The 27,213-nt window shown below is 37.1% G+C and overlaps 1 protein-coding gene across 3 annotated transcripts in view; it reads right to left on the bottom strand.

Moving 5' to 3' along the window:
* Positions 1-27,213, bottom strand: part of LRBA (LPS responsive beige-like anchor protein) — a 401,405-nt gene that overhangs the window by 233,099 nt on the left and 141,093 nt on the right. For all 3 annotated transcript variants that reach the window (XM_051790889.1, XM_051790891.1, XM_051790890.1), the window contains exons 36-37: positions 26,459-26,567; positions 185-351 (exon numbers count right to left, since the gene is read on the bottom strand). In XM_051790889.1, the coding sequence (XP_051646849.1) occupies positions 185-351; positions 26,459-26,567 (276 nt within the window). The remainder of the gene's footprint in view (positions 1-184; positions 352-26,458; positions 26,568-27,213) is intronic.

The raw sequence follows: 27,213 nt of genomic DNA, 5'->3' as shown, positions 1-27,213 counted from the left end.
AAAACATTAGTTCTCTGACATTCACCCATACTAATCACTGACACAGTAATTTTACCTTTTTCATGTTACTTTGTTTAAAAAACCCCAACACCTGAAAAACCTTGTTCGCCTTTACGTTTGACCATAAGACATTACGGAGCACAGCTGAGCAAAAACATTTTAAGCCACCCCAAAAACGGTTTACCTTGGTGCAGAGCTTCCCCAGGCTCCATGCTTGTCTGTCAGGATGTTGATAATTTTCTGTATTAGTTGTGTTGCAGTCACCTGGTCTCGGTACTTCGCTGCCGTTATCAAATGATGACACATTTTTTCTTCTTCCCGCTTGTCTGCAGAATACTGGGCACACAGTGACTAGGGAGGAAAAAAAAAAAAGCACAGTAATAAAGTGTTTAAATGACACCATCCAAAGGAAGTTTGAAGCACTTCATAATCAATTACATATGCAAAACCCCTGAGAAATAAGAATTAACCCCGTTTTACAGGTTTGAGGACTGAGGCCCTGCACAGCTGCCCACAGTAAATCTGTCTGGAGAGCCAAGCAGAGGATCTTGGTTTGCCATGAATTCTTTAACCATATAGATGCACACTCAAGACTGAGCAAATGCCAACACCTTAGTGGCCTGACTGCATAATAAAACATATAAAATAAAAGAGGCCAATTTCAGAATAATGAATGTCAGTTAGCTGACCGCTCCAATCCCATGACTCTTCATGAGATTTGGGTAGCCAACTGCTTGCTGCTGTTTGTATAAATAAGTAATTATAGAAGTTAAGGAGAAAATCTGCATATTTTCAGATAGGTAGAAGACAAAATGCATATGAAGGCTGATTTAATCTTTACCAGATGGCTTCTTGAAGTTGAGCACATTTGCAGGCCAGCATGGGAAAGTTAATAATTTTCCTAGCAGTGCTACACCTGTTGTATAAACACCTTCTGTCTGCCAAGGTACTCAAAAGCAAATACTAGCAAATAAGAACTGAGTCACACCTACAAACTGAACCCAAAACTATGAAAGATTCTTTGTTACAACATTGTCTCATAATTTTGGTTTTTGTTGACCTTCTGAAGATCTGCCTGTTAACACAGAACTCAAACAACAGGCACCAAATTTACATCATCCCCTTATCAAAGCCCCATTTCGCTGTACATGAAAATCCATAAGAAATTCAAGTATTGGTAGAAACAATAAAGGCTTTTCCCCACTTCAGCACTCCCTGTTTCTAATTTCAGTTTTCATCTGGCAATTCCACAGATCACATATGCCAGACAAAGCATTTCAGCCTCTGTCAATGATTGGATTATTCTATGATCTAGTTAGTGGAATGGACACAAATGTCTGCCTAACAACAAAAAAAATTGCTTTTTCTTTGTGAAGCACAGCTGATGCAGACACCAGTACAATTATTTCTTAGAGCTTAGATATCAGCTCAATATCATAAGGCTTTTTATGTTTAAAACAGTAGCAATGCTTTTTCTCTACATATCTATATATGTAGAAGCATTAAAAGCTTGCTGCAAATAAAATCAGAAGGCTATGTTATTTCTATATTTGTATATACAAACACATATGTTATATAAAGCAAGAGAAAGATAGGAAGAATGGAAAAAAACCCACAATATAAAGTTTGGGCCTGTGTAGATTTTCATAGACATTAGATAACAAAAATGTACTAACAGATAAATAAACTTTAAAGAGGTATTTTAAGAATTTTAATACATTTACATATTTACTCAATTTTCCCGCACCTTACAGCAATGCTCACCTGATGAGCAGAGACATCCAGGAGGACTGAAGTACAAGTAGCTGACTTTCCAAGTCAACGAGACATCAAAGATTGGCCTTTACACCCCTAAACAAAGCACTCTGCTACCCCTCTTCACAAAAATATGAGATGGCTAAATCATAACCAACACTAAACAAGATTCTTCTAGCTCTTTTTAAATACAGCTGTCTCTTCTAATATATTAATCTATTTTGCACCCATGATGATCATGAGTTCTTTTCAGCACTTGGTAAATGTTTCATAAGCTATTATTTTTAAGTTGTCTGAAAGGGCAGAATTCTAAAAACAAGTGTATAAGGTAAGCTAAGTAGTAAAATGTTTTAAAGTGCTCTTTAATGGATCCTCCTTTACAATTTGAACAGCAACTTTTCATATCTGACATAAAATCCATAGATATAAATCACATTAGAGGGTTATTCTTTCCCCATTATCAATCTCTGTCTCTTTATGGAACACTAAAGTCACATTTGACCTTAAAACATGATAAAATGGAAATCAAACTAGAATGTTTTGTAAAAGATATAATGAACTTGTACCTCTTAAAAAAAAGTCTCTTTATGATGTAATTTTGAACACATCCTTCATTAAATACAAACAAAGATTTTCAAAATGTAGCTGTGACAAATGGAGAAAAAAATGGTATTTTATTGTCCTGACAACTTCAATGAAAACATAACCACCATGTTATAAAATGGAAATATAACTCCACTTTTCAGGAAATTCAGCATTTAGTATGAATAGCAATTTGCAATTATACACCAAAACTGAGAGACTCACACATGCAGCAATCCCATAAAATTATAACATCACTCCAGGAGGAACTCTTAACCATTGTACGCTCTTTACAATACATATTTTACACACAAGAAAGAAAGAAGCCACAGTTCTGCCAAATATCTGTCAGGTGCATATATAGTTACTAACCCTAAGAAAGTTCTGCATGAAAAATCTTCTCTTTGATCATACAGGTGACACATCAATTGTTCAGTGGCTCCTACCCTCAATATATGCCAAATATACAGCAAAACAGAAGCTATTTCTCCCCCTCCCTCTCTCAAATACTTTTAATACAGGAGTGAAAAAAGACTGGTTCCACCAAAAAAAACCAGAAAAAGACCCATCCTAAAGAAGCCAGTCACAACTAGACTGTTCTGAAAGCACTAAAAAGACTGTTTCTCTACTGTATTTTTTCATTTTCCAGATGCCAGGTTCACCTGGTCCATTCCTTCTAAAGACGCAATACCAGGATATAGAGTGGTACCATTAATACTTAACACTAAATCCCAATCCATTTATGTAATATAAAAATCCAGCCTGATTTCTGTTTGTGATCAAATTCAAAAATGTATTTTTACAGTTTTACTTCTTCTTCACTGTTTGATCTCTTGCACTTGCAATATGCACCCTGTCATGCCTGAATATTTTTTACAATTAAATTTTACATTATTTTACAATTTTTTACAATTGAATATTTTTACAATTAAGACACACAGTCGCATGCCTACGTAATTTCTGTCACCTGTTTAGGCAAGTGTGCAATGAAACTACAATCACAAAAGTAATGCACTCACACATGATAAAACAAAGCGCTGAACAGGGAAAAATATGTATTTTCATAAACACACCTCACAGGCTACCTCCAAAAAGTCTGAAATTCAGTGACTGTTAAAAGTTTTACAAAGGGGAAGTGTATTAAGCAGAATCCTTTGACACAGCAAGGAGTACAGGAAAGACCCTTGTTTTCTACCAGGATGGAACAAAACCCTTGTCTTTGCCGTTATTGCAGAAAATGGTTTTTACCTCTCTCCCGTTCCCTGCTTGGACAAGACTGCAGGCTATTTGAACATGTAGGTTATGTGAAGATTCATTTTTAAGGCACTGTAATTCTAAAGGAGCACGAGGTCATCCAAAAGGCAAGTTATAGACGTGAAAGTACAATACATTCTGTATGCAGGAAATATTTCAGAAATACTGTTGCAAAACACTGACAGGGTGTCAGTATTCTGACTGTCTATATTTCAGTGAAGAGGAGGATTAATCTAGTGTTTTCAGAAATATTTTATCTTTGATCTTTACAAAAATGTCAAGTAAAAGATTTCCTCTGAACTATCTGCACTGTGCACCTCTGCAGTCCCAAAATTACAATGTAATGCTTTCGACAAGTGATTAAAAAGTTTAACAGTGTAGGGTTTTTAAAAAAAACGTTGCACAGTTTTACTTTTATTCTTCAACCCTGATACCACCAAACACTTTTACATATGCCAGTTCCTTTGTCTAATTTGGCTAAAAGCTACTGGCTTTGTGAACAACCAGTCTCAGAGGGTATCACTTAAGAGGAAAAGTCATCCATAAGATAACGCACAGTCTTGCCACTAATGCAAATTCCCTACAAATAAGGATATTTTAGTAAATGAAGGAGCTCTTCAATCCTCTGCTTTCACAGATCTTTGCACTTGACCTCTGACCTGAGGTTTAAAGTCTGGCCTAAAAATGCTACCCAGGGAAATCTTACAAAGACTCCTGAACAAGACTTAGAAAAATGAAAGCTTAAAACCTCAACAGCGAACAAAAGTCAACCAATGACAACGTCTGACAGCCACCGTCAATTCTGAAGTGATGCCTCTGTCATCCAACGACTCAAAGTATTGATTTCTCTCAGCATGAAAAAAGCTTAAGCCAATGAAATAGATATAGCATCATCCCCCCGATAATAGCCATCAAGGTTAACACCAGCAGAACACTTATCAAAGTATCTCTTCTATTTCTTCTTGTTTTAATGAACTGAACACAATGCAATGGTTTCTCATCTCTTCAACCCATGGTTTTCCAAACCTCATTTATCCACTTTTCCAACCTTTTATCTGATTTCAAGATTCAAAAGAATCTGAATCTAAATCAACTGTTTGTAATACAAATGGGGGTGGGGAGGAGTGATGAAAAAAATTGGTTTATAGCCAGACATTCCTGGGGTAAAAAACCCCATGCATTTAAAATCACAACAGAAGGAAAAAAAAAAACATGCAGTTGACTTAGATCACACTAAACATAGACTGGTAAAACTATGGTCATGACCAGAAAAAAAAATCTACCACAATCAATTTGGGTTAGTGATTAGAGAGAAATGCAAGGATCTCAAGAGACATCTGGTTTTAATTTGTGCTGAGTCAACAGCTTTATTTTTTACCTTCATGTCTCACAGAATTAAGCTTTAGTAAACCCAAATAAACACTAGGCAAAAGCACTTCTATGCAGATCCCACCTTTCAAATAAACCCAACTTAGTACAGTAGGTAAATGAGACAAACTAACAGGAGTTCAACTGGATAAAAAAGTAGCTGACAGAATAACTAACTAGTGAAGAGCAGAGACAAATCACATCAGATTTATTGTGCAGTATCCATTAGTACCACAGACTTTCTTTCAACCTTTTTCTTTGATGCTTATCTAATTGATATTATTTGTGTTACAGTAGCACCCTTGGATCACAATCAAAGACAAACCTTAAGACAAACAAGAGCTCTCACTCTTTGCTAGAAACTAGGATTTGCTACATTATTCCAGTATTCTAACTCTGTAAGCATCACCATTGGCATAAACAATATGCAGACCTAAATGTTCTTTTTGAATGCAAGAATGTATTTCTTACTGTATATATGTCCAAACACTCAGTATTCAAATCATGCATGAGGAGAGACACTTTCCTCCCTTCTTCTTCTACAAATCCAGTTTAAGTCAGCAGTCCCTTCATACTGTTTTTTTTTTTTAAATGGTCTAAGATCATAAAAACAAGATGCTTGAGCAATAAATGTTAACATTCTTTGGGTCCACATCTTCCAAGTACAAGGCATTTTTCAAGCTAGAAATAATCAAAGTATGATTCCCCTATGCCCTACAAACAGTAAAGCTCAGCACTCCTGCACAGGTGGCTCTGTGTTCTCAGATCAGACACGAAGCAGAAGAGCCAACGACGATCTTTTAAGCCATTCCCCAACCACGCTGTATCAACCTTGTGACATTCAACAGCTTCAACACCACCACAGAGATTAGTATTGTATTCACTAAGGAACTTGCAGTCCAATGCAACAAACAAATCAAACCCACGAGCAACTTTTGGAACTGACAAATGTCCTTATTTTATAAGGAACATCCACTCTGTCCAAAAACTGAAACATATACTTACACAATCCAAGGATTCACTACACATGCTTAGTGAGGGCCAAATTGAGGTTGCACTCCTCTGCTATTGCACAGCTCTTGGATACTTGATTTAGCTATCTTTTCAGATAGTCCTTTCTATGTAACAGAAGTTTTAAAAAGGAGGAAAAAATACCTTTCAATCAGGTGAAAACATATATATAAAGTCTTGAAGTAGGCCAAATACAAAGACTTCTTTCAGTTCAACAAAGCAGATTTGACTGTTCCTTTGTCTATAACCAGTAAAGATGTATGAGCAACTTGTTCCCACTGGAACAGAAATATAGTATTTAGTTTCAGTCTCCAAAAGTGCAGTAGAGACTGCCTAGTGATCTGTCCCAGTTCCCATTTCAATGCTCCCTAGATTTTATTTCTGTCCTCTTTTTACCTGTAGGCTCTTTCTCATATTGCCCATGCAGACTATACCATTTGTTCTTGCTATTAGTACTTTACTCTAGCAAGAGCATCAGGACCCTCTGTGCAGTATGAACACCAACTGGAAACAGGGGAATAGTTACCACCCACCCCAGTGGTGGTGCTGTCAGCTCAGGAAACATTTGCCAAACAAGTCTTGCTGTGGCTCTCAATCCATTCCTCGAGATCTCGTGAAAATCTTCATGCTACCAGGAGCCAGATGGCAAAAATCCAATAAACCCCAACAAACTAAAGCTCTGAAATGTCCTCATTCAATAACTGTGACCACCACCTCTCCAACTGCCTTGTTCCACTGAGGCACATTAAGGATTTCTATTACCTGTAAGGTAGGTACAAAGTAGTTCAGCAGTTTTGGCCCCAGCAGTCAAATAATTGCTTCCCTAGGATTCAGATTCCCAGACACCCTGCTGCCAGCACAGTCCTTTTACAACTTACAGCACCAAGACTTGGCACAGGAGTGACACCTGAACAGATTGAAAGTCACATGCAGTTCAGATGGCACAGCTAAACCTTAAATGAAGTCTCTAAGAGCAGGTAACACACACTACAGAGCATTTTTGAACACCACAACTTACTAATTAAGAAGCCCTTAAGGGTACTACAAAAAAATCAATTTTTCACAAGTTTTGCGTCAGATGAATTGAGAGTCATTTTTCATAACAGGGGCAAGAGGTACATTTCTGTAAGTGGTGAAATAATAATACCTCAAATTATGGAAAAAAATGCAAATTATCAATGAAATAAAACAGAAGTGGTTTTTTTGTTTTTGTTTTTTTCATTTGAAAACATTTTGTCAGCCTTCTTTTCCAAACAAACAAGCAAAAAAATCTTAAGCAAATTAATTCAACCTCTGAGAGCACAAAGAATGGAAAAATTTAGCCACAATGATTCAGACAAGCAGATAAACCAAAAGATAATTTGGAATCTTTTTACAAAGTACCTCGTATCACTAGTACCACTACTATATAATAACATACCTCTGTTATTTTGTTATTTATTGTTTGATATTCCTGCTACATCACACTCACTAAATTTCCTTATAAATTTGCAAAACACATGCAAAGCAAATTCATTTCCAGCCAAAACCTCTTCATAAGCAGTTTCCAAGTTTATGTAAAGTTCCGGATTTCCAAAAGACAGAAAGATTAGCCCCTTGAGATATCTCTGCAGCCTGGGGTCTGCATTTCTGTTTCTATTTCTATTTTCTACATAGTTCCCCTCAGGCACTTTTCAGCTTTCCCTGTTTAGTGTCTTGGATTCAGAACACAACTCTGATTTTAATCCAGGAGTTTAAGAATGTATCAAAACATATCAACTCAGGAACAAAGAACAGAGAAATTACATTCATTTGAGATAACAAGCATTTAGGCATAATAGTTTCCTATCTTGCCATGACTGGTTGTGTGCCAATGACAAGCACATCCCTAATAAGCTTCAGTACTTTGGACACCAAGTTGGTTTCAGATCTAACTGGTCTCCTGAAGATGTCAGTTATGATGCTTAGTGAAAGAAAAGAAAAAAAAAAAGAAAAAAAAAAGAAGAATTGTAGTTTGCCTTTCTCTTTGTTCTGTACTCTGGTAAGAGAGTCAAAGGTATGTTTTGAAAGTAATCTCCAGTTTATAGAGGTCCAGTACTAGACATTAAGAACAAAGGGAAAAATACCATAAGCACACAGTGAGATCTCTCTACACACTGGGATACATAATGGTAACTAAGAAAGACACAGGAACAAGTCACCTGTCATTCTGCACCAGCAACACAAGAAGCTTTAAAAGCATTCTGTGCCACACCTTTTGTGAAACCTCTGCTGTGAAACATTCTGACATGAACACAAACTCATGACCCAAAAGGCAACTCATCTGTCCTTCACCAGCTCCTATCATGGTTGCTCAAACAGCTAATTTAGTGGACTTGATGTCTCACAGTTCAGGACCTTTTCAGCCTCTCACAGTGGAGAATGATCACCTTGCCTGGCACATATCCTTGAGTAACGCTGCTAAATAGGGTAAACTCGTTTGCTGGCGAAGTATTTCCTTCCCACACACAAAAAAAATCCCCTTTAGTCTCTGCCATTAAGTCACTGCACCTTCATCTGTATCTGCAGAAATAGTTTAATTACTTGTTAATGAGAAGTACTAAGGGTGGGGTTTGGTTTGGGTTTTTTTTGGTCAAGAGAAATCTCAATTACCGTGAGAGAATCTGTTAAAAGGATGATTACATGGCATTTTATTCAAAAGTCTATTCAAAAATAACACATTAAATGCTGCCAATTCACAAGTTTCTAATTTACACTCCAAACTTGCTCTTTACCTTATGGTAAAGTAAGATTTTGAGAGACTTATTCTTTGCAGGACTACGTATTTAAAAAGCAGGATATTTTGATTAAGTTGATGATGAAATGGCAAAGATCGAAAAAAACCAATCCAGAGGCAAATCGGAAGGATTTTTAAAATATGGTCTATATCATTTTTTTATAGTAGGTATTCTTTAAAATCATTCCTTGCTTTGGAAACATGTTAAGCAGTCACAATCCCAGCTTTAGCTTAACCTCTGCCTTATCTTAAAGCCTCCTGTCAGAATTCCTATACCATCAAACTATGAAAAGCAAACTATTTTAACTCTATTTTTTCCCCTCTTTTTTTTTCAGCAGCCTATGTTTTTTGTTTCATTCCAGCTAGTGTATGAAATTTTTTCTTTGTTATTGGTTCTCATGCATTAAGGTAACACAATTTTCGAATTTCAGAACAGAATAAGATGTGCACAAATAGGTTTTGTTTTTAATTAATATTTTTTACTCAGAAAAAGTTCTACCAGGCTTGGAAAGTCGACATTCAGCTCTAAAAATCGGTGGAGGAGTATAATTTAATTTCTTTTTAGAATTGTGTGATTTTATTATCCATAAAAAGACAGCTTTTGAAATATTCTGATTATTCAAAGCATCAGAAGACAACAGCCACTACTTTAATTTTCAACAGTGTTAATTTAAAAACACTCATTCATACAACTCTAGATCCTTATACTTAGCAATATGGAACAAAGATTAAAAATACTTCATAAAAATTGCTTTAAATTTTTTATTTCTCCTGCTCTCCTGGTGTAAATGAAAAAAAATGCAATGAGGCAAGACACAATGATGCAACTACTGCACATGGTCCCTTCAGAGAAATGAAGAACTAGGTAGCACCAAGCAGTTTCTGCTGGTGTCATCCTTGATGTTGTCAACTTTAATTTAAAAAAAAAAAAAGGGGGGGGGAGATAATACTCCCTAAATATATTCATTTATCTTTACATAAGAAGAACATGTAAGATCCACTTCATGAGTTTTCCGTTTATTACTCATTTCCACATTAAATACCAGAACCTGTGAGGTGTTCTATCCCCAGGCTCTAATGTTCTTACTAAATTTTGATTTTGTCTTTGCTTCAGTTCAGCATGCAAGGTTTTTCTGTCTGGTTGGCTGGCTTTTTCTTAAATGGTACGAGGGTGATTTCACAGTACCCCTCAATAACAGTTATCAGCATTTGCTACAAACAGCTGAACTCGTGGATGTTGGTGTAATGGCACAAAACAGATTACACATTACAACTGCACAAATCCTGCTTAACTAGATTTCACTAATTGACTTTAATTCAGTGTAAAATAATAAATTCAATACTGGGAGCTTGTTCTGTTCGGAGCACAACAGCCATGTAGGATAAATAAAGCAGCACAAATTCAGTGCATTTTTAAAACACAAATCTGAGATTTGGTATGAATTACAGTTCCCTCGTTAACATTACAGGCATTGAAAGAAAGTACAGTGACTAATCAAAATCACCAGCTTCCACCAGGCGTGCACAAAAATGAAAGAAACTACTGAAATTACATAAAGCATTATATAAAACACATGTAAGTGACAGTTACTGGACATACCAAAGAGCCGTGTAACAACACTTCTCCCACGCTTAAACAGCTTCAGTTACACTCTAGCCAATAACCTACTTCTGTCTACTTCTAATATTCCAAATTTCTGAACAGCTTCAAACAACTGTGACTCAAAAATAACCCAAGAAATATTCCTCCCTCCTCTCATACCGACCATACGAAATTGCCTTGCAAAACAGTGTTGGTCAAGTGCCAGGACGGGTGATGCCACTTCAAGGCTATCAACAGTTGCTTAGAAATGAGATATTTGGGGTTTCTAACAGGCAGTGAAGGAAAAAATAAGCAACAGTATTTTAGAAGTCAGAATATCTGATTTTTTTTTTTCTTGTGTAAATGTTTAACACATTGGGACTAATGGAATCATAATGCAGAGATGTCTGCAGGTGGCCTATAGTCCCCTTGGGGTCGAGGGCCAGCATGGAGCCAGCACAGCTGAGGATGACCCTGTCCTGCTGGTGGCAGTGGAGAGAGGCCGGGGCCCACCCCCTCCAAATCCTACCTATAGCCACCACCTTGCTGTGGGCTCCCTGATGATTCCCAAATGGCCCCAGACCCGACCCTGTGGCCCTTATTGTGGGGAGTCTGTGCTGGGCTTGGACATTCCCTCCCTAGGCCTGCCCTGCACTTCCCATGGCAGATGGAGGTTGGGAGATGCTTGGTGAGGTCCTGCCCCCAACTTACCCCTCTGCAGAGCACTGCAAGCCCTTGGGGCACACTGACAGTGGATTGTATGTCTCTGGTCCCAAGCTGTGAAACAAACATTGTCATAACTGCCCTACATATAATAGAGTGATCCATCCAATAACTGAGTATTTTGCTTGCTTTGTCTGTCACCTCCCTTATGTATTTCCAAAGTAAGAATCGGTATCAGTCATAAAAGACGGAATTTCAAATTGTTCTAAGAGCAACAGACAATTCAGGATAGTTCTAGAAGATTTAAATCTCAAGTTTCTGCAAGGGCAGACAGGGAGAATGACTGAAGGAGTACAAAAGTAAAAATGCCCTAACTTTGGCACTACTACTTAGACTCAGAATTTGTTCCAACAAACTTTTGACAAAAAAAAGCCCAGTATCTTTGCACTAGGACACAAAGGAAAAAAACATGGAACAATGACCAAAGCACTTGCACTGCTCATCATCATAGTCACTACTATCCCCTTGCAAGCCCTACTTCCAAGAGATATCTAAATCTTTTCTCTTAAGATGGCCACGAATCCTTGAAGATGCATTTTCTAAATAGTGAATTAATAACAGGGACTTAGAAATGTGAAAGGAAACAGGTGGGTGGGAAGAGTGGCGAGAAAAGTAACAGGAAACATTATCTTGTGTGAAATAGAATAGTGAGGACAACTTGGTTTTCTGACTAAGGATTGGCTCTGCCACTTCCAGTTGGACTTCAGATTAACAGTGAAATCCAGAGGTCTCTAAGTCACTTGGCAGCTTTCTCAACATAGTGATCACATGAAAAGCAACTTAACTGCCAGACAGATCTTCCTTTTCATGACCTAAGACCATCTCAAAGGAATTGGCTCAGTCTTCTCCTATTTAGGTCAAAGAGAAAAATCAGTAGGTGGACTCATTCTGTAAACATTTCCAGATTAAGGTGAAGCAGGAAGAAAAGTATTCCAAAAACATCTATTATAGTGATTCTCATTTAAAAGCAACTACAGTAAAGTTAAGACAAAAACCTGACCTGCAAAGCAGTGGGATTGAAGTGACAATGTGAAAGGACCTTTCAGTTGCCGTTAAGAATTCTGATTAGTGCAATCTTGTTCCCTTTCCTGCAAAGCTGTATAGGTCTACTCAGAAATACAAGGCTACCTTTATAAAAGATCAGAAATGTCACCCTTGGGTCGATGTGGCTTTACAATTTTCCACCACTTCCCTCCCTGGATCCGAGACAGACTTCAAGCCTCATTTACTATAAAATAAAGATAATTCTATCAATTTAATTGTAAAATCCTTGTTTAAATAATTACTTTTCAACCATCACTCATGGAGGTATTTATTTCAGCACAGTCATTATATTTTGTATTCAAAACAGAGCATTCTCAAAGAAAGACTGAAGTCTTCAATGGAATGAGAAATAATTCAGGATAAACTCTTACACTAGATGCAACATTTGTATGGTTTCCTCCTCAAAAGGATGTCAGTAAATGAAAGAGAAAAATATTCTATGCAAAAAATGCATCTAACAGTAAAAACCTTAACTGTAAGTGCTTTCAGGCTCTACCGACAAACGACTTTAAACATATTCTAAACACCTCAGCATCTTGATACATATGTTGCACCAAAGTTGATTTTCCTAAGTCACCTTCAGGAATATAAAAGAAATAAACCTGCATGTATCAACTTTGCCATGCTTCAATCAGGAGACTGCATTTACTACAAGATGAGACTATTCACACCATGATTTGAGTCCAAACAAGAGAATGACCAGGGTAACAACAGCTTACAGAAGCTGTAAGTCAAGAGCTACTCAAAATATGGACTAGACTTTCAATAAGTGACTTCTACAGGGTCAGGTATGCCATATCTTTTAGGCAAATCCAAACCTGTTTTGGGGTTGCAAATAAATCTACTTGTTCTCCCTTTCTGTTATAGGAATACCAGTGTGCAAGTGCTTGGATAAATCATCCAGATAAAAAGCAGACTTTACTTTGCAAAGCTGGTAAGGGTCAGAGTTTTAAAAATAAAATCTTTTGGAGGATACACACAAAACTACATTCAGCTATAGACAGTAGTTTAGTGGGTCAGTAAATGAAAGCATACTGCAGGTACACAAAGTTGTACATGGTTTGTTTTCATATATACAGCTGCAGAGTGAGCTGCCTTCATAAAGCTACTTTGAAATCTTCATTTCAATCACCAGCCACAAAAAAAAAAAAAAAAAACCAACACAAAAAAACCTACACACACACAAAAATTTTAAAAAGTAACACAAGTAATAACATCCTAATACCTGTATGCATCAGTCTACCCCAGGAACTTCAGAGGTTTCACATGAAATCACGTATAGTCAAGCAGGACGGGCTTTAACCCAACAGCCTGAACTCAGGTCAGTCATAAACAATATTTTCAACTTGGGTGCTTTTGCCAGAAAAGTCAAATGAGAAAACAAACATGCAGAGACAGCACTATAACATAGGGAATTATTTTACAGTTTTCTGACCTCTTTCTTCAATTCCTGTTATAAACAAGCTCTTTACATAAAAACAGTATTTTTGAAAATGAAATTGTATTTAAGAGAATATTCAAGACTACTGCCAAAAGGAGTGTCAAATACATCTGGACTAGAAAAGATAACATGCTGAATCAAAGGCTAAAACCCCTTTAGCAATCAGATGCATATTTCATCCTTAATGAAGGCCTGAAGAGTTCACTTTATTCTGGATGCAGGTATCAAAGCAGATCTCACAAAACATAGGCGCATCATCTAAGGATCTTTTTCACATTAAGAATCCTATTAGAAGGAAAACACTAAAAGGTAATTGAATTTCCCTCAGTTATCTTCATCTCTGTCAGCTCCTGCTACAATAACTTACTCTCCAGAGCAGAGATAACTCAATTCTGTCCAGCAAGCATATGTTATGAATCTCCAAAGCAAACTTGTCTAAATCATTCTGGTCTTCTATCAAGGTTGGCTGTAGATATGAACTCTGACAGAAAGCAAACAAATTTATTGTTATCTTTTAAATAATTTGCTTCCCTGTGCCTTGATGGAAGAATCTAAAGACATAAATGTTTCCACTAATTCTGGAATTATAAAGACTGGTTCACCATTGATTTACCATTCTGTTTTATCAGAAACAAACAAAAAAGGCATGTTAGAGCAGTTTCAGGTTCCTGTCTGCATAAAAATTAAACTATAATCTCATGCTGTAATTGACATTTTTTCATAATATTTATGTTTTGATATTTATGTTTCCACCTGACTGTGTACTGACTGTACAAATAATAACAATGAAAGTATACTCTAAATTTTTCTTTCATCAAAACTCCTAAACCATCAGTAAGCAAAAATTCTCCACTCACATAAGTAAACCACTTTGATTTAAAAAGTCACATTTTAGGAAGGTATAATGACTTATCTAGACCAACATCAGAAAAGCAAAACAAAAAGCAGCCAAAGGATGGGTGAATTACAAGAATCAGAAGAATTAATTCCAGAAGGAGAGAAGAAAAAAAATAGTAGATAAGGGCCTGGTCAAACTAACATTAAGTGTAGAATTCCTGTCAGTTTGTGATTGTTTTGGCCTGTTCAACATACATGTAAAAAATACTCTGAAGAATGAGTGAATAATGAATTGACAAAGATCCCTGCTGATACTCAGCTACTCAGCTCTACAGTCGTGAAGGAGCTGTGAGGAACTGCAGAGGAAGCTTGGAAGACCAAGTCATCTTAATAAAACAGCACAGGAACCTCAGTTTAGATAAAGAAACATAGAAAAGAATCTAATTTGAGATATAAAATGAGGGACACTGAGTTCACCTTTATCTTCACTCCTCTTTGCCATAATGAGATGGTATTGTCAATGACAAATAGTCCTAAGAAGCCACCAGTTCAGAACAGGATAATCAGCAAGCACACAGGAATCAAGCAAAGAGAAACAGTGGGAAGAGAACACCACAAATATTGTGCATTTATAAATTCTTCGTGTGTTCCACATCTGGAACGCTGGCTGCAGTTTTGGGTCTTCCATGAAAAAAGATATGACAGTATGATAGAAGTGAGAAGCATTTTGGAAGGATTCAGAATTAGAATCACTGCCATAGAAGAAATAACTACATAACAGCAGGATTTTTCAGGGTGGGGGAAAACAGAGACAACTCAGGAGCAATAGGAGAATTCTGTAAAACCATGTGGTATTAAGGACTCTTTCTGGTTAAGTTGCACGAATGGGTTTTAACAGATTCTTACATTAGATGGAGAGAGTCACCAGGAAAAAGCAAGCCAAAGAGATACTGAGTAGGTTGTATGTGAAAGTTTCCAAGAGCTGCTAAACCAGGGACTGGCAGTCCTGTTGAACCTGCAAAACTTGATCCCCTCAGAATACCACAGGGCTGCTGTACCTGTACACCACCACCACCACCAGCACACGTTAGTACCAGCAGCAGCTTGTACAACCCAGACAACATCCAAAAGAGTGCCAGCTACTCTGTGCAAACAAGGAATACAGGATATACATCCCCATGAGGCAAAGGACCTTCTGCAGCTATTTGGAATAAGCCCCTCATTACACTTGTTGGACTCAGCCTCCCAACTGTAAGCGTTGTGTGTAGTTATCAACTATTACAAGCAACAGCTTTATTCTATTAATTACAACAGTCTAATGAACAGAAGGCATTCTAAGAAATACTGGTGGTGATCCACGTCTCCCACAGCCAAGCTGACAGAGAAAAGGCATTTTACAACACAAGAATGAAAGTAAGATGCCAGTACAATTACCATTCAACTCAGTGTAACTCTTAGCAAAAGCCTATGTGGGTTCAAAGTTTTACAGGGCTAATGGGGGAATAATCCCTGAAGGTGTAACTAATTTCTTGCTGGCAAGCAGGAATCAGAAGTCACTTCAAATTGCAGAAGAGTAGACTGTATTTCTGGGAAAGTGTCACTACGTTTGCCCTTTTAATAAACTTCTTTAACTATCCACATTTTAAGACAGGATAATAGGCTTGACAATGGACTTATCAATGTGATTAAGTCTTGCTCATCCATGTCACAGTAGGAATCAATCTTTCAAGAAAAGACACAGAGCAGAGCTACTAAGATGATCTAGAGCATGCAGACACCACCTTAAAAGAAAAAAATCTAGAAGAATAAAACTCATTTAGTCTATTGACCTAAAGTGAGGAGATGTGCTAATTACTGGATTAAAAAAAAAAGCAAAAATAAGAAAAACTAAAGAAAGAAAGACATGTGAAGCCCAAAGATAATAAACACATAGTTACAAAGAAATATATTCTAAATAGAGGTAAAAATAAATTAGAATTTACAATGGAGCAGAATATTTAAGTCCAACCTACTAGTTGAAATACTGAGAAAAAAACACCTTTGGGTACACGGACCCTGAAGATCTTCTGTGACCTTGTCAGCACCAATATCAGAATTATTTTAATATAATGTCTTTCTCACTTAGATCAAACCAACTTAAAATAAAACACCTAGGAGAGATGTGTACTGTCACCAGTGCCTTTTCTTCAAAGCTGAACAATTCCTAACACTTTTGTTAAAAAGGTATATAAGTAATGTAAGTTATCTTTGGACAGGAATTTTAGAAGAAAATCTCCAATCAAGCACAACAGGATAATTGCTTTGTAATTGCTAGAAAATTACATTCTATCTACACTGTATTACTTCAGTCAGGAGTATTTTAGAATTATTGTCTGCTATAAGCTACCATAAAAATCTGTACATAAATAATAAGGTAAAAAATACTAGGTAAAAAAAATAGGTGAGAACAACAACATTTCTGATGGGACCATCTCATCTGAAGCAAGGAGTTTCTTATCTGGCTAACTTAGTTTTCATATTGTGTGTATACAAAAATGCAGAAAAACACGGAAAATGTTTTTTATAGATAACACAAAAACTGTAAAAAAAATACAATATTAGGGCTTCAAAGGAAACAAATGCCATCCATCAGAATGTTTTTTAAAGACAAAAAAAATGTTGGAATGGTTAAGCTGTAGAGAAAGAAGGCTGTAAGAAAATGGGATTCTTCAGTAAGTATGTCCAAAGAAGGATAACAGAATATGTCAACTATGGCATGTTAGTTTTAAAAACAGAATGAAGCAGGTCAAAAGAGTTCGAGGAAAAATTGCATAAAGTCATAAAAGGCAGTAATAAATTATTTTTCAAACAAATCAGGAGCAGTAAAGCCCATTAAGGTGTCTCTGTAGAGCTAATAGAAGATCAAAGGGTAAAAAGAGCTCTTGGAACACATGACCACCACAGAAAAGGGATGGCAGAGAAGTTACAAAAGAAAGCTGACAAGAGACCAAGTGCTAGGACCAGACAATACTCACTCAGGTGATCTGGAAGAACTGTGGGATGAACACAGCTGAGCCAAAGCTACAGTGTTCTTGTTCAAACTGTCTCAGTGACAGGAGAATGAAATGGACTCTTGAGGACACCAGGGAACTACATGGCAATAAGTCTAAAATTTCTAAAAGGCCAACGCATAGCTGTGTTTAAAGCAAAAATCAAACAAAGGAATAAAGACATTGGCAAGAGTCCTCCTTGCTTTTGTAAAGGGGAGTCATGCTTCATTAGATTTGTTTCAACAAGCTACTCGAGACACAGAGAAGAAATATCCAGCTCTTGAATTCCACTGAATGACAAAAAGATATTTAAAGAAAGGCAGGATGAGGTAGGGCATACAGGAACATCCTTATGTGGAAGTTAAGATGCACTGCCACAGCAAAAGGCAAGTTCTAAAAGGAATGCCTGCTCCCAGTCTAGCAGAAGACAGATCACAGCAGAAGCCTCCAATGCTGTTCTCCAGTCTCCTAATTACCCCATTTTCTTCATGTCTATGATGTTCCAATTCAGTCACTGAAGTAGCAGAGTAAAATTTTAAAAGATAATTTATTATTATTATTTCTTATTTATTGTATTTAGATAACATAAAAGATAATTCCGGGTTACAGGAATTGAGGTTTTGGTTCTCTCTGTCAGAGATTTTTTTTAGGTTTTCGGGATCTACAAACACTAAAACAACAAGAATTCCATAGCCTGCTCTACTTACACTTCCAGAGCTATGGAGAGTAATTAAACTTACTGATACTTTCTAGTGAAAATACTCATCTGTAGCAGTACCTACAAGAGGGGATTAAAAGTTTTTAAAACAAAAAAAAGTTTATGATTCACAGAAGAGAAAAGTAAATAGATGTGTTAAACACTTAAAGGAGTGAAAAAGGCCATAAAAAGTTGAAATCTCATACACTGCGCAGAAAAGACTCATATCTTCATGAGGTTCCTGGGTATTTCTTCAAATTACACTCAGTATGCAAAATAACACATCTCATACATTATAAAATGTGGAAGAATCTCAACAAGATACTGCTAAACACTAAGTATTAATTATAATGCAATAAACTTCGTAAGCATCAAAAAAATTAGAATATATTTTTTAATATGAAATAGCTACAGATATAAATCTATTTAGTTCCCATATTCAATATGATTTGAACAGCTCAATAATACTTTGATACTTATTAGATTTAATCCTTCACAGTTTGTCTCATAACTGGGAAAAAATATTTTCCAAAAAATGGTAATGAAGATAACATCACTTATTGTTTCACAAGAGAACTCTATAGGAGAGAGTAACCCTAAAGTGAATTTTCTTTTATGATGCTTTAGAAACAATATTACCAAATCACAGAATGGTTTGGGTTGGAAGGGACCTCAAAGATCACCTAGTTTCAAGCTCCCTCCCATGGGCAGAGACCTTTCACTAGGCCAAGTTGCTCAGAGCTCCATCCAACCCATCCAGGAACATTTCCTGGGATGGGGCATCCACAACTTCTCTGGGTAACCTGTTCCAGTGCCTCACCACCGAGTGAATAATTTCCTCCTAATATCTAATCTAAACCTACACTCTTTCAGTTTGAAGCCATCAGCCCCTGTCCTATCACTGCATGCCTGTGGAAAAAGGCCCTCTCTAGCTCTCTTGTAGCCCCCTTCAGGTATTGGAAGACCACAGTAAGGTCAGTCTGGAGCTTCTCTTCTTCAGAGAAAGGATGACTCTTAGACATACTTCTGTAATGTATTTTGATTTAAAATTGAGATATAACAAAAAGAGATGTCTCAGCATTCCAGTGCAATTTTTCATTCCTTTTCCTCCCCTTGCTTATTAAAGCATAGCAAAGGAGAAACCACAATTTTTTCACTCCTTCTGTCATAATTAGGCAATACTTTATCCCAACACTTGCCAGAGCATAGGGAAAAATGTTATAACGTTCAAATAGAAAAAGAATTTCTCATTTCAGTACCCTTTAGTTCACATGAGTCAATCCTAAAAACTGCCACCTCAGGAGCACGAGAAACTTAATCTTCTAGTTTGGGACTTGCCAACATACTGCAGCAAAACAAAATTGGTTAATCCTCCAATGGAAAAAAAATATTCTTCTATGTTCAGTGCTCTGTGAAGCATTTTTAATACCTCAAAGTGTGTTTAGAAATGAAAGTCAACCTTTTTCTTCCTTCTACCGACAGACAGATGGTGCTATAACACCTGAAGGGTCCAATGCAAAAGGGTAGCATTTATTTAAAAATTTAAATTTGAGAGAGCTAAACCTGTTCATAACAAAATGTGTAAAGCCTTATTTTTCTGTCAGGGTACATTTAACTTCCTTTGTGTTGCCCCATCACGTTTTTGCAATCTTATGGACACCTTTTGGTTACACTCCTACACAGCACCTACAGCTCACACTACCCGTCATCTCCACATGTTCTGTGAAGAACCATTGCTGCTGACCCACTCTACTAGAGAGAATAACCGCTGAAAGCACTACAAAAATCTTTTGTTCTAATAAATAAGGACACTATCATTAAGTGTGCTGAATAATACTTCATATAAAAGGATGTTGTAAGAGCCACAGAAAGATTTTTTTGATGTACAGGTTCAGTAATAAAGCAACTTCTGTTAAAAACATTGGAAAACTATGAAGAATATGGACCCAGTCAAGGATTAAAACTTTCTTTCCCTCAGTAACTGTTACATATAGAAGTAGCAATCATCTATGGAAACTACAAAGACACCAAACACCTTTTTGTAATTCTTTCAAGGGCTCTCAAACATTCCCTCTGGCTTATGGGTATTCTGCCACAACTGATTTCAGTTACTTCCTCTGACTCAAATAACGTATTCCAACATTTAATGCTTAGTACACCGAAGGGGAAAAGATGCAGAACACAGAAGATTATCCATCAGGGGAAGAGTCGAATGTTCTTTTCTGCCAAGGAAACAAAAAGCAAATAGCTACATCCAAGTCACTATTGGAATGCTTGCCTGGCCTTGCATCTTCCCTCTGTCAAGGCAGGACGAGGATTAAGATTCGTTTCTCAGCATGAGCCATGAAGTAAAACATTCCGTTTATTACCCCAGCCTATAAATTGACACCAAATAGGAATTAAAACTGTGAGGAAGTCCAAGTCTTCCGCATGAAAAAACATAAGTGAGCACGAAAGGGCAACAAATTTTACTGCAGCTGGAAATGCTAGATTTAATTATTGAAGAGAAATCATGCAGAGAAGTTAGCTGCCTAGCATGATTTATAACAAATGCAAAGGGAAAGTCATATGAAATTCTCAGTTAATCAACAGAAACAGCCAATAACAAGAATGCCAGCACTTCATATTTCTATAGATGACAAGAATCTGAAACAAATAAGACCAAAAATTCCAGGAAATGACACCACACAATTTTTTTTTTTAAAAGACCCTTTGAGGAGGCAGGTTAGTCTGTAAATTACAGCAGCAGTTACATTTCACTGAAAAAATTACCAAAGCATCTGTTTTCCTCAGAATGAAGAATCCTTGTCCACCCATTATACAAAGTTTTCTGAAAATTGTGTTGCGCTCACCACTGCTCCTCTACACACACCACAATGTGCAACATCATGAATAGTTTTGTATTGTACATTTTCACCCATTTTCCTGCTTCTTCATGTGAATCTTCCATTTGAGAAAACCCCCCATGTTGCCAGAACATTCATCAAAAAATACTTTGGACAAGCATTGAGATATGGTATCACAGATTTTTGACAAAATCCAGTAGTGCCATTCAATAGCAAACTAAACCTTCACTAGAAAGACGAAACACTGATGCCTAACAGCCTGGGCCTAAAACCCTTGCAGGTTTACTTATTTAGAATTCTATAAATATGTATATTCACCCACAAATACACAAAGAGATTTATATAAGACAGGAGGCATATCCAAGGCAATGGGCACTCCTGTAATAAATTATAAAATAAAGTCAATTAGAGTACAAAATTCCCTCCCCCTCCTCACACCAAATCCAATTATTCCCACAGGCCTGGGTCTGCAGCAGTCTGCACACATAATCTAAGACAGTGCGAATCACCACATTTTTCAAGGTCATTTCTAGAAAACAATCCGGGTGGTAGCATGAAACCAGTTGTTGGAATTCAGGCATAAAGAGGTTCCTCTTCAGGATTTTCAGGTCTACCAAACACTCAGGGTGAGATTTTAAAAAAAGCCTAAGAGACATGAGCACATAAATCCCAGGGACAATGGGCAAAATTTAACGTTATAAGGGTTATAAGTTATATTAGGAATGCTCACATTTCCACATTCACTGTAAATACGTGTGTATCACTGCCACTTCACTAGAGAAATAAGTGAAATATTGCTTCATCAGGCTTCTCTGAGGCTCAATCACACTGTAAAATGGGTAAGTATGTCTCAGGTCTCCTTGGGACCTCCCCATATGTCTACTTTCATAGATGTAACTACTTACAGAGGTAGCAGTGAAAACATAGGTGAAGAAACTATTAGGAAAAAAAATTAAAATAAAAAGGTTGACTTTTGTATTCTGCCACAGAAAAACCTCTCACAACCAATCCTTCACCTCCAAAACATGTTTTTGGGTTTTTAGTTTTGGGGTTTTTTTTTACAATACCAGCTTAGAAGGAAGACAATATAACTGGTTTGCTCACAATTTGTTACATTACTTATATTATGTCCTATTATGAAAAGGAGAGGCCTGGCACCAAAGTGAAGACTTTTTTTGCCTTTATCCTGGCTGCTAAGTTATAGGGTAGAGCCCCATGGAGAGGGTAAAAAATTGCATGAGCTTCCCATGAAGGAAGCAGAGCACCTCCAGCTTGAAGGAGCTTCTGGAGTGCAGGACTGCAAAGGAGGGGTTTGCAATGCAAACGGAGACAGAGACTTCTGATTAAAAGGAAGAATCATAAAAATAGCCAAGCCAGTGACAGATGCCCTTCTTGCTATCAGACACAGAAGTAGTGGATGGGTTTTGCTGCTGTTCAAGACACTTGAAGTTTCTGAAAGAGAGAGCATTGTAAGGAAAAGAGAAAGAAGTTACAAGGAGAAGAAAGATTTCTTTTCAAATCCTTTTAGTCTAAATCTATCTCACTCAGGCACTCAGAGTTTACTGCATATCTGAAGTTATAGCACTAACTAGAACAGCAGGCCAAAAAGAAAAACAAACCCAAAACTATCCCTGCTTTAGAGACTCTTCCTGTGCTTTTGTCATCCTACTTTATGGAAAGGGTTCCTCTCAGTATTGTGACCAACACAGGGTCCCACCACATGGAGACACAGCAAAGCCCAATGAGACATCATGCAGCAAAGTGTGCATGTGCTGCATTTGCTGTTGTTTCTTTGTCTCCTCCTGGCTATGAAAGAATTGATAGGTGGACATTTCTTAATCCATTTCTGGAAGGAAAACATCTGTCCTATACTCACAATGAATTAAGAACCAAAAAGGAGTGGTATCTTTCCCTCTGGACCCTGTGCAACTTTTAAAATGTCCCCTGACGAATAATTTCTTTTATCACATTTCTCAAGTGCAGTGTTCAGCATAGCCTTTCCTATATTACCTATATTACCTATTTTCCTAGGTTTTTCTGTCCTCTTACAATGACCATCCTTTCCCCATTTATAACCAAATACTATACAATAATACATAACTACAGAGCCTGGGTAAGAAGTTTGTCCAAATTTCCCATCACTTCCTCCTGCCTCTGTGTGGCTGAAATAACAGACTTCAGTTTTAAACTATGACAAGATAATTTGCCTTTTACTTTAAAATCGCCCTTGTACCATGGTGCAAACGTGTCCGAAATCTGACACACGTATTGCAAGACTCATCTTTGTCATGACTTTTAGAAATGGAGAATTAAAGCCAGGTAGCAGTAAACTTACTACAGATCTTTAAAAAGAAAATTGGAAGTTGGAATTTTGCTGACCCAATGTTATCATATGTGATATGAAACACCAGACATGTAAGTCTGAATAAAAATGAAAAATAGGTAATAGTCCTTTCCTCATTCTCATCTATCTCTGGTCTTTATCCCTCAGTCAACTGGATTCATCTCTGCTCTCCCCACAGCTCAGGTGGCAAAGTTTCCTTCTGATCTAAAACCACAAATGCTTGCCCCAACCATTTAAAAAACAAACAAAACAAAACAGAAAAAAAAACAAACAAAAACCCAAAACAAAACAAACCTGAAGCTTTGCAACTAGCAATTATCAGAATCACAAAATGTTTTTAAATGTGATCAAACCCACATTTGCATATACCATTTTTCAGGGCTATGTGTTATAGGATCACTCTATTTTCCAAGAAATTGTTCAATCTTTTTGGTGTACACAGGATCTGCTCACTTTCTTCAGCTATCACATCTTAAGACGTGATTTGTGCAAAATATTTCCGCCAAATGTTAAAATTGGAGGAACTCACAGCATAAAAATCATGACACTATTAAAGACATGACCTCTGGTTAGGGAAGTCTCTGAGCTGCATATCTCTGTATGATGAGACAGAATTTATCAAAGTACAGCCTATTTGCTTCTTTTACAACCGCTCACACACGGACACACGCCATGGCAGACAGGATGTTTCATTCAGTGGACTGACCACGCAGAGTCTCTTTTATGACTGGGAGAATACCATCTTCATTTCAACTCATTTCCCAAGAACAGGTGGAAGATGAAGCAGCAAATCCAGGAAAAGCATGTATGCAGGTGACCAAACCACACCAGTCAGGCTAGCCAAAACAATCTGCAGCTTACAGCTTATCATCTGCTACTCTGCTTCCTTCCAGCTCCTCAGGATGGAGAAATAAAGCAGACCAAAGGTTCCATCAATTGTTTCAAAGACCTTTTGCTCTTATTTACGAGTCCCACCTGTTACATTCCTGTGTGTCTTGACATGAGTGCTAAGACCAAAACAGGGGTATCAACATCGACACCCTTTCACACAACGGGAACACACCTACCAATTGCACACACAGCATGTCAGCAGCCCAACACAGCACAGATCCATCCCCATCAAGTGATGGAATGGCTCTGGTCTAGTCAAGTGGCAAATGAATTTCTGGGTGTGACAGAAGAATGCCAACTCTTCTATAGCCTGGAGCACCACTTTAAAAAGCTGTGAGAAAGACCATGGCTAAAAAGTACCAGTGGGCTGAAACAAGTCAAGCACACTTGACAGGATGTAAGAAATGCAGACCATGTCATGGATGGATGGAACACAGTACACAAGAATTTCTGACTGTTAATGTGGTACCTGCAGATTCAGATGGATATGAGTAATCATTTCCCTTCCACAAAGAAACACAACACTGGCTGAAATCTGACAGGTATCAGTAACCCTGACTTCATGAGACACCAGGTTTGTTGTTCAAGCATTTGATAGAATCCAAGCTATATATCCTCAGTTTTTACACCTGTGGAAGTCATGCTGGATCAAGGTTTTTCCAACACAGTACCAAAACTAAACTGGATGAACAGACTGCTGCTATTTTAGTATACTAGTTTCTGTTTAAGTTCCACCTGATGAGTTAAACTTCTTGAACCATCATACCGAGAAAGCACAAATCCAAACCAGCATCAACTGAAAGTATCAGCCAACTCTCACCCTAGAGAGTTGTCACAGCAAAACTCAGAGCTATATTAAAAATGTAAGTTGATGCTCAGCTTAAATTTCTTCCAGACATCATAAAAGGTGTCTTGAAACTGAAACAGGGCTAACAGTGAAGTTGTCACTGAACAACTGGATTCACTGATTGCCTGTATTTACATGACAGAACCCTTTACTTCTCACATGTTTTCTCAGTGCCCACACTCCCCTTAGCAAACAGTTAGCATGTGAAGAAAAAAAGTGGGCTGTTCATCTAATCAATGCCATGTCATGCATGGAGCTTCTGCATAAATCCAGAGCAAAAAGATGTCAAGTATGTCCCACTCCAGTGACTATCGGGCAACGAAGTAAAAAGATGCACTTTTCATCTCCACAGGACTGTCGCCAACCCCTTGATGTAATAAATGAAACATGCCTGCTATTTCACCATTGCAAAATGGTACTGTAGATATCTTACAGCATCTCTGTTTGCAGGAGGGGGTAACTAGCTCTAGATGAAGTGTAGATATGTTATTAAACAACGCACAGCTTGAATCCTGGGGCCAACACAGATGACCTTTAGAACATAAGCACTGTCTAAGACAAATATGCTTTCATCTTTGGGGAGTATTTTTTCAAGTAGAGATTTAAGAGAAAAACAGTTTAAAAATACGTTAAGCACAAATGTGCCTTCAATCTCTTAATGCTTCATTTTAAAAACAAAACCACAAGTAGTATCACATGTCAGAAGAAAGACTAAGTACACTTTAAGTAGAATATTAGTGAATTTAGTGAGATTTAGCTTTATTTTCATTTAGCCCAATAATTAAAGCACAGAGAAAGGATATGTAATGTAACTGAGATCCAAAATTGGAGGTATGACCAAAGTGATTCAGAAAAAAGGCTTGTATTTTATTACAAATAATACAAGTTCATTACAAAAAAAAGACCATCATTTCACTTTAGAATCCCTTAATTGGGGTGAAAATATGAAAACATAACAAAACCACACAGAGGCATGTAAAACATAAGGAGAATGGTTTTAGAGAGGGATTAAGTCAAATAGCAAATGATACAAAAAGAAAAAAAAGTAATTTCTCATTTTGCACTTCACAGGCTGCTACCATCTATCTTCAGTAAAGCTGGGGTTTTTTTCAGCTCTATCTTGACTGTGATGCTAAGCAGCTTTAACATATACAGTGATATTTGCTAAATGGAACAGAGCAGTATTGCTATGATAAAATTATTTCCCCTACAAACTAGGGTGTGCAGATTTCAACAAGTTCTGAGCTGTTCCACTCAGCCTGGTTTTCCATCAAAGTTATTGGCAAACTTAACAAATCACCCTATGACTGCAAAGCACTTCTCAGAATGGAACCTCCTGTGCTTGAAAAGCCCATATCACACACTGGAATCCTCAAACCCAGTGGGCTTTTTAGGTTTTTGTGGGGTTCCTCTGGTTTTTTTGTTTTTTTTCAAAAGGATTTCATTTCTTACCTCAAATTCAGCATGGCGGTTGATGTCCTCTGCTCTCTGTCGGCTCAAGATAAATTCTGCTTCGTTAGCCACTCGTACCAAATGGTCCTTCATGGTTTGACTCAGCAGCCTGAGGACAGAGAATATTTAAGAACTGCCCTGAGAGAATGAAGTCCGAAAAAAAATCTGTAAATACAGCATATATACAAATATTTTGAGCTCTCCTAGCTGACTTTATTGTGTTAAGAAAATGGTATAAATAAGGTTGAGGGGTAATACTCTGGCAACTAGTAAAATTGTATTTCAACAGTAAACCAAAGTAAGTATTAAACAAAATGTAAACACTCTAGACAGTCATTTGTTTTACCTGAAACAGAAATATGTAAGAAAACATTTCACATACACATACCACAATATAAAGAAAAGTAAGCAGCTTATGCATATAAACATCCACAGTTAAAGCTCTAACGTAACTGATGTAAAGTCTAAATTAAAATTTGTGAATTGCAATGCAATATAGTTTTTTTCTCCAAATGCAAAATTGAAATTTTATGCTAAGTAGACGTTTAAGTAATATTTTCAGGATTATAAACATTCTCAGTCTCACAAATGAAATGCTAAGATATACATTGTTCCAGGTTATGTACAGAAAAAAGCTGTAATTCAATCTGAGATTTCTGAGGCCTTCATAAACCCTGAGTTTATGAATGGCATAAGAGCTGACAGATTGAATTACAACCCAATTATTCTGTGAGTTCACGTATTGTTACTAAAAA

The sequence above is a fragment of the Manacus candei genome, unplaced genomic scaffold, assembly GCF_025592945.1.
Source record: "Manacus candei isolate 608988 ecotype Guabito, Panama unplaced genomic scaffold, ASM2559294v1 h1tg000028l, whole genome shotgun sequence".
In the NCBI taxonomy this organism is placed as follows: domain Eukaryota; kingdom Metazoa; phylum Chordata; class Aves; order Passeriformes; family Pipridae; genus Manacus; species Manacus candei.
Note: the sequence above shows the minus strand (reverse complement) of the source record. Positions and strands in the feature narration are given on the sequence as shown.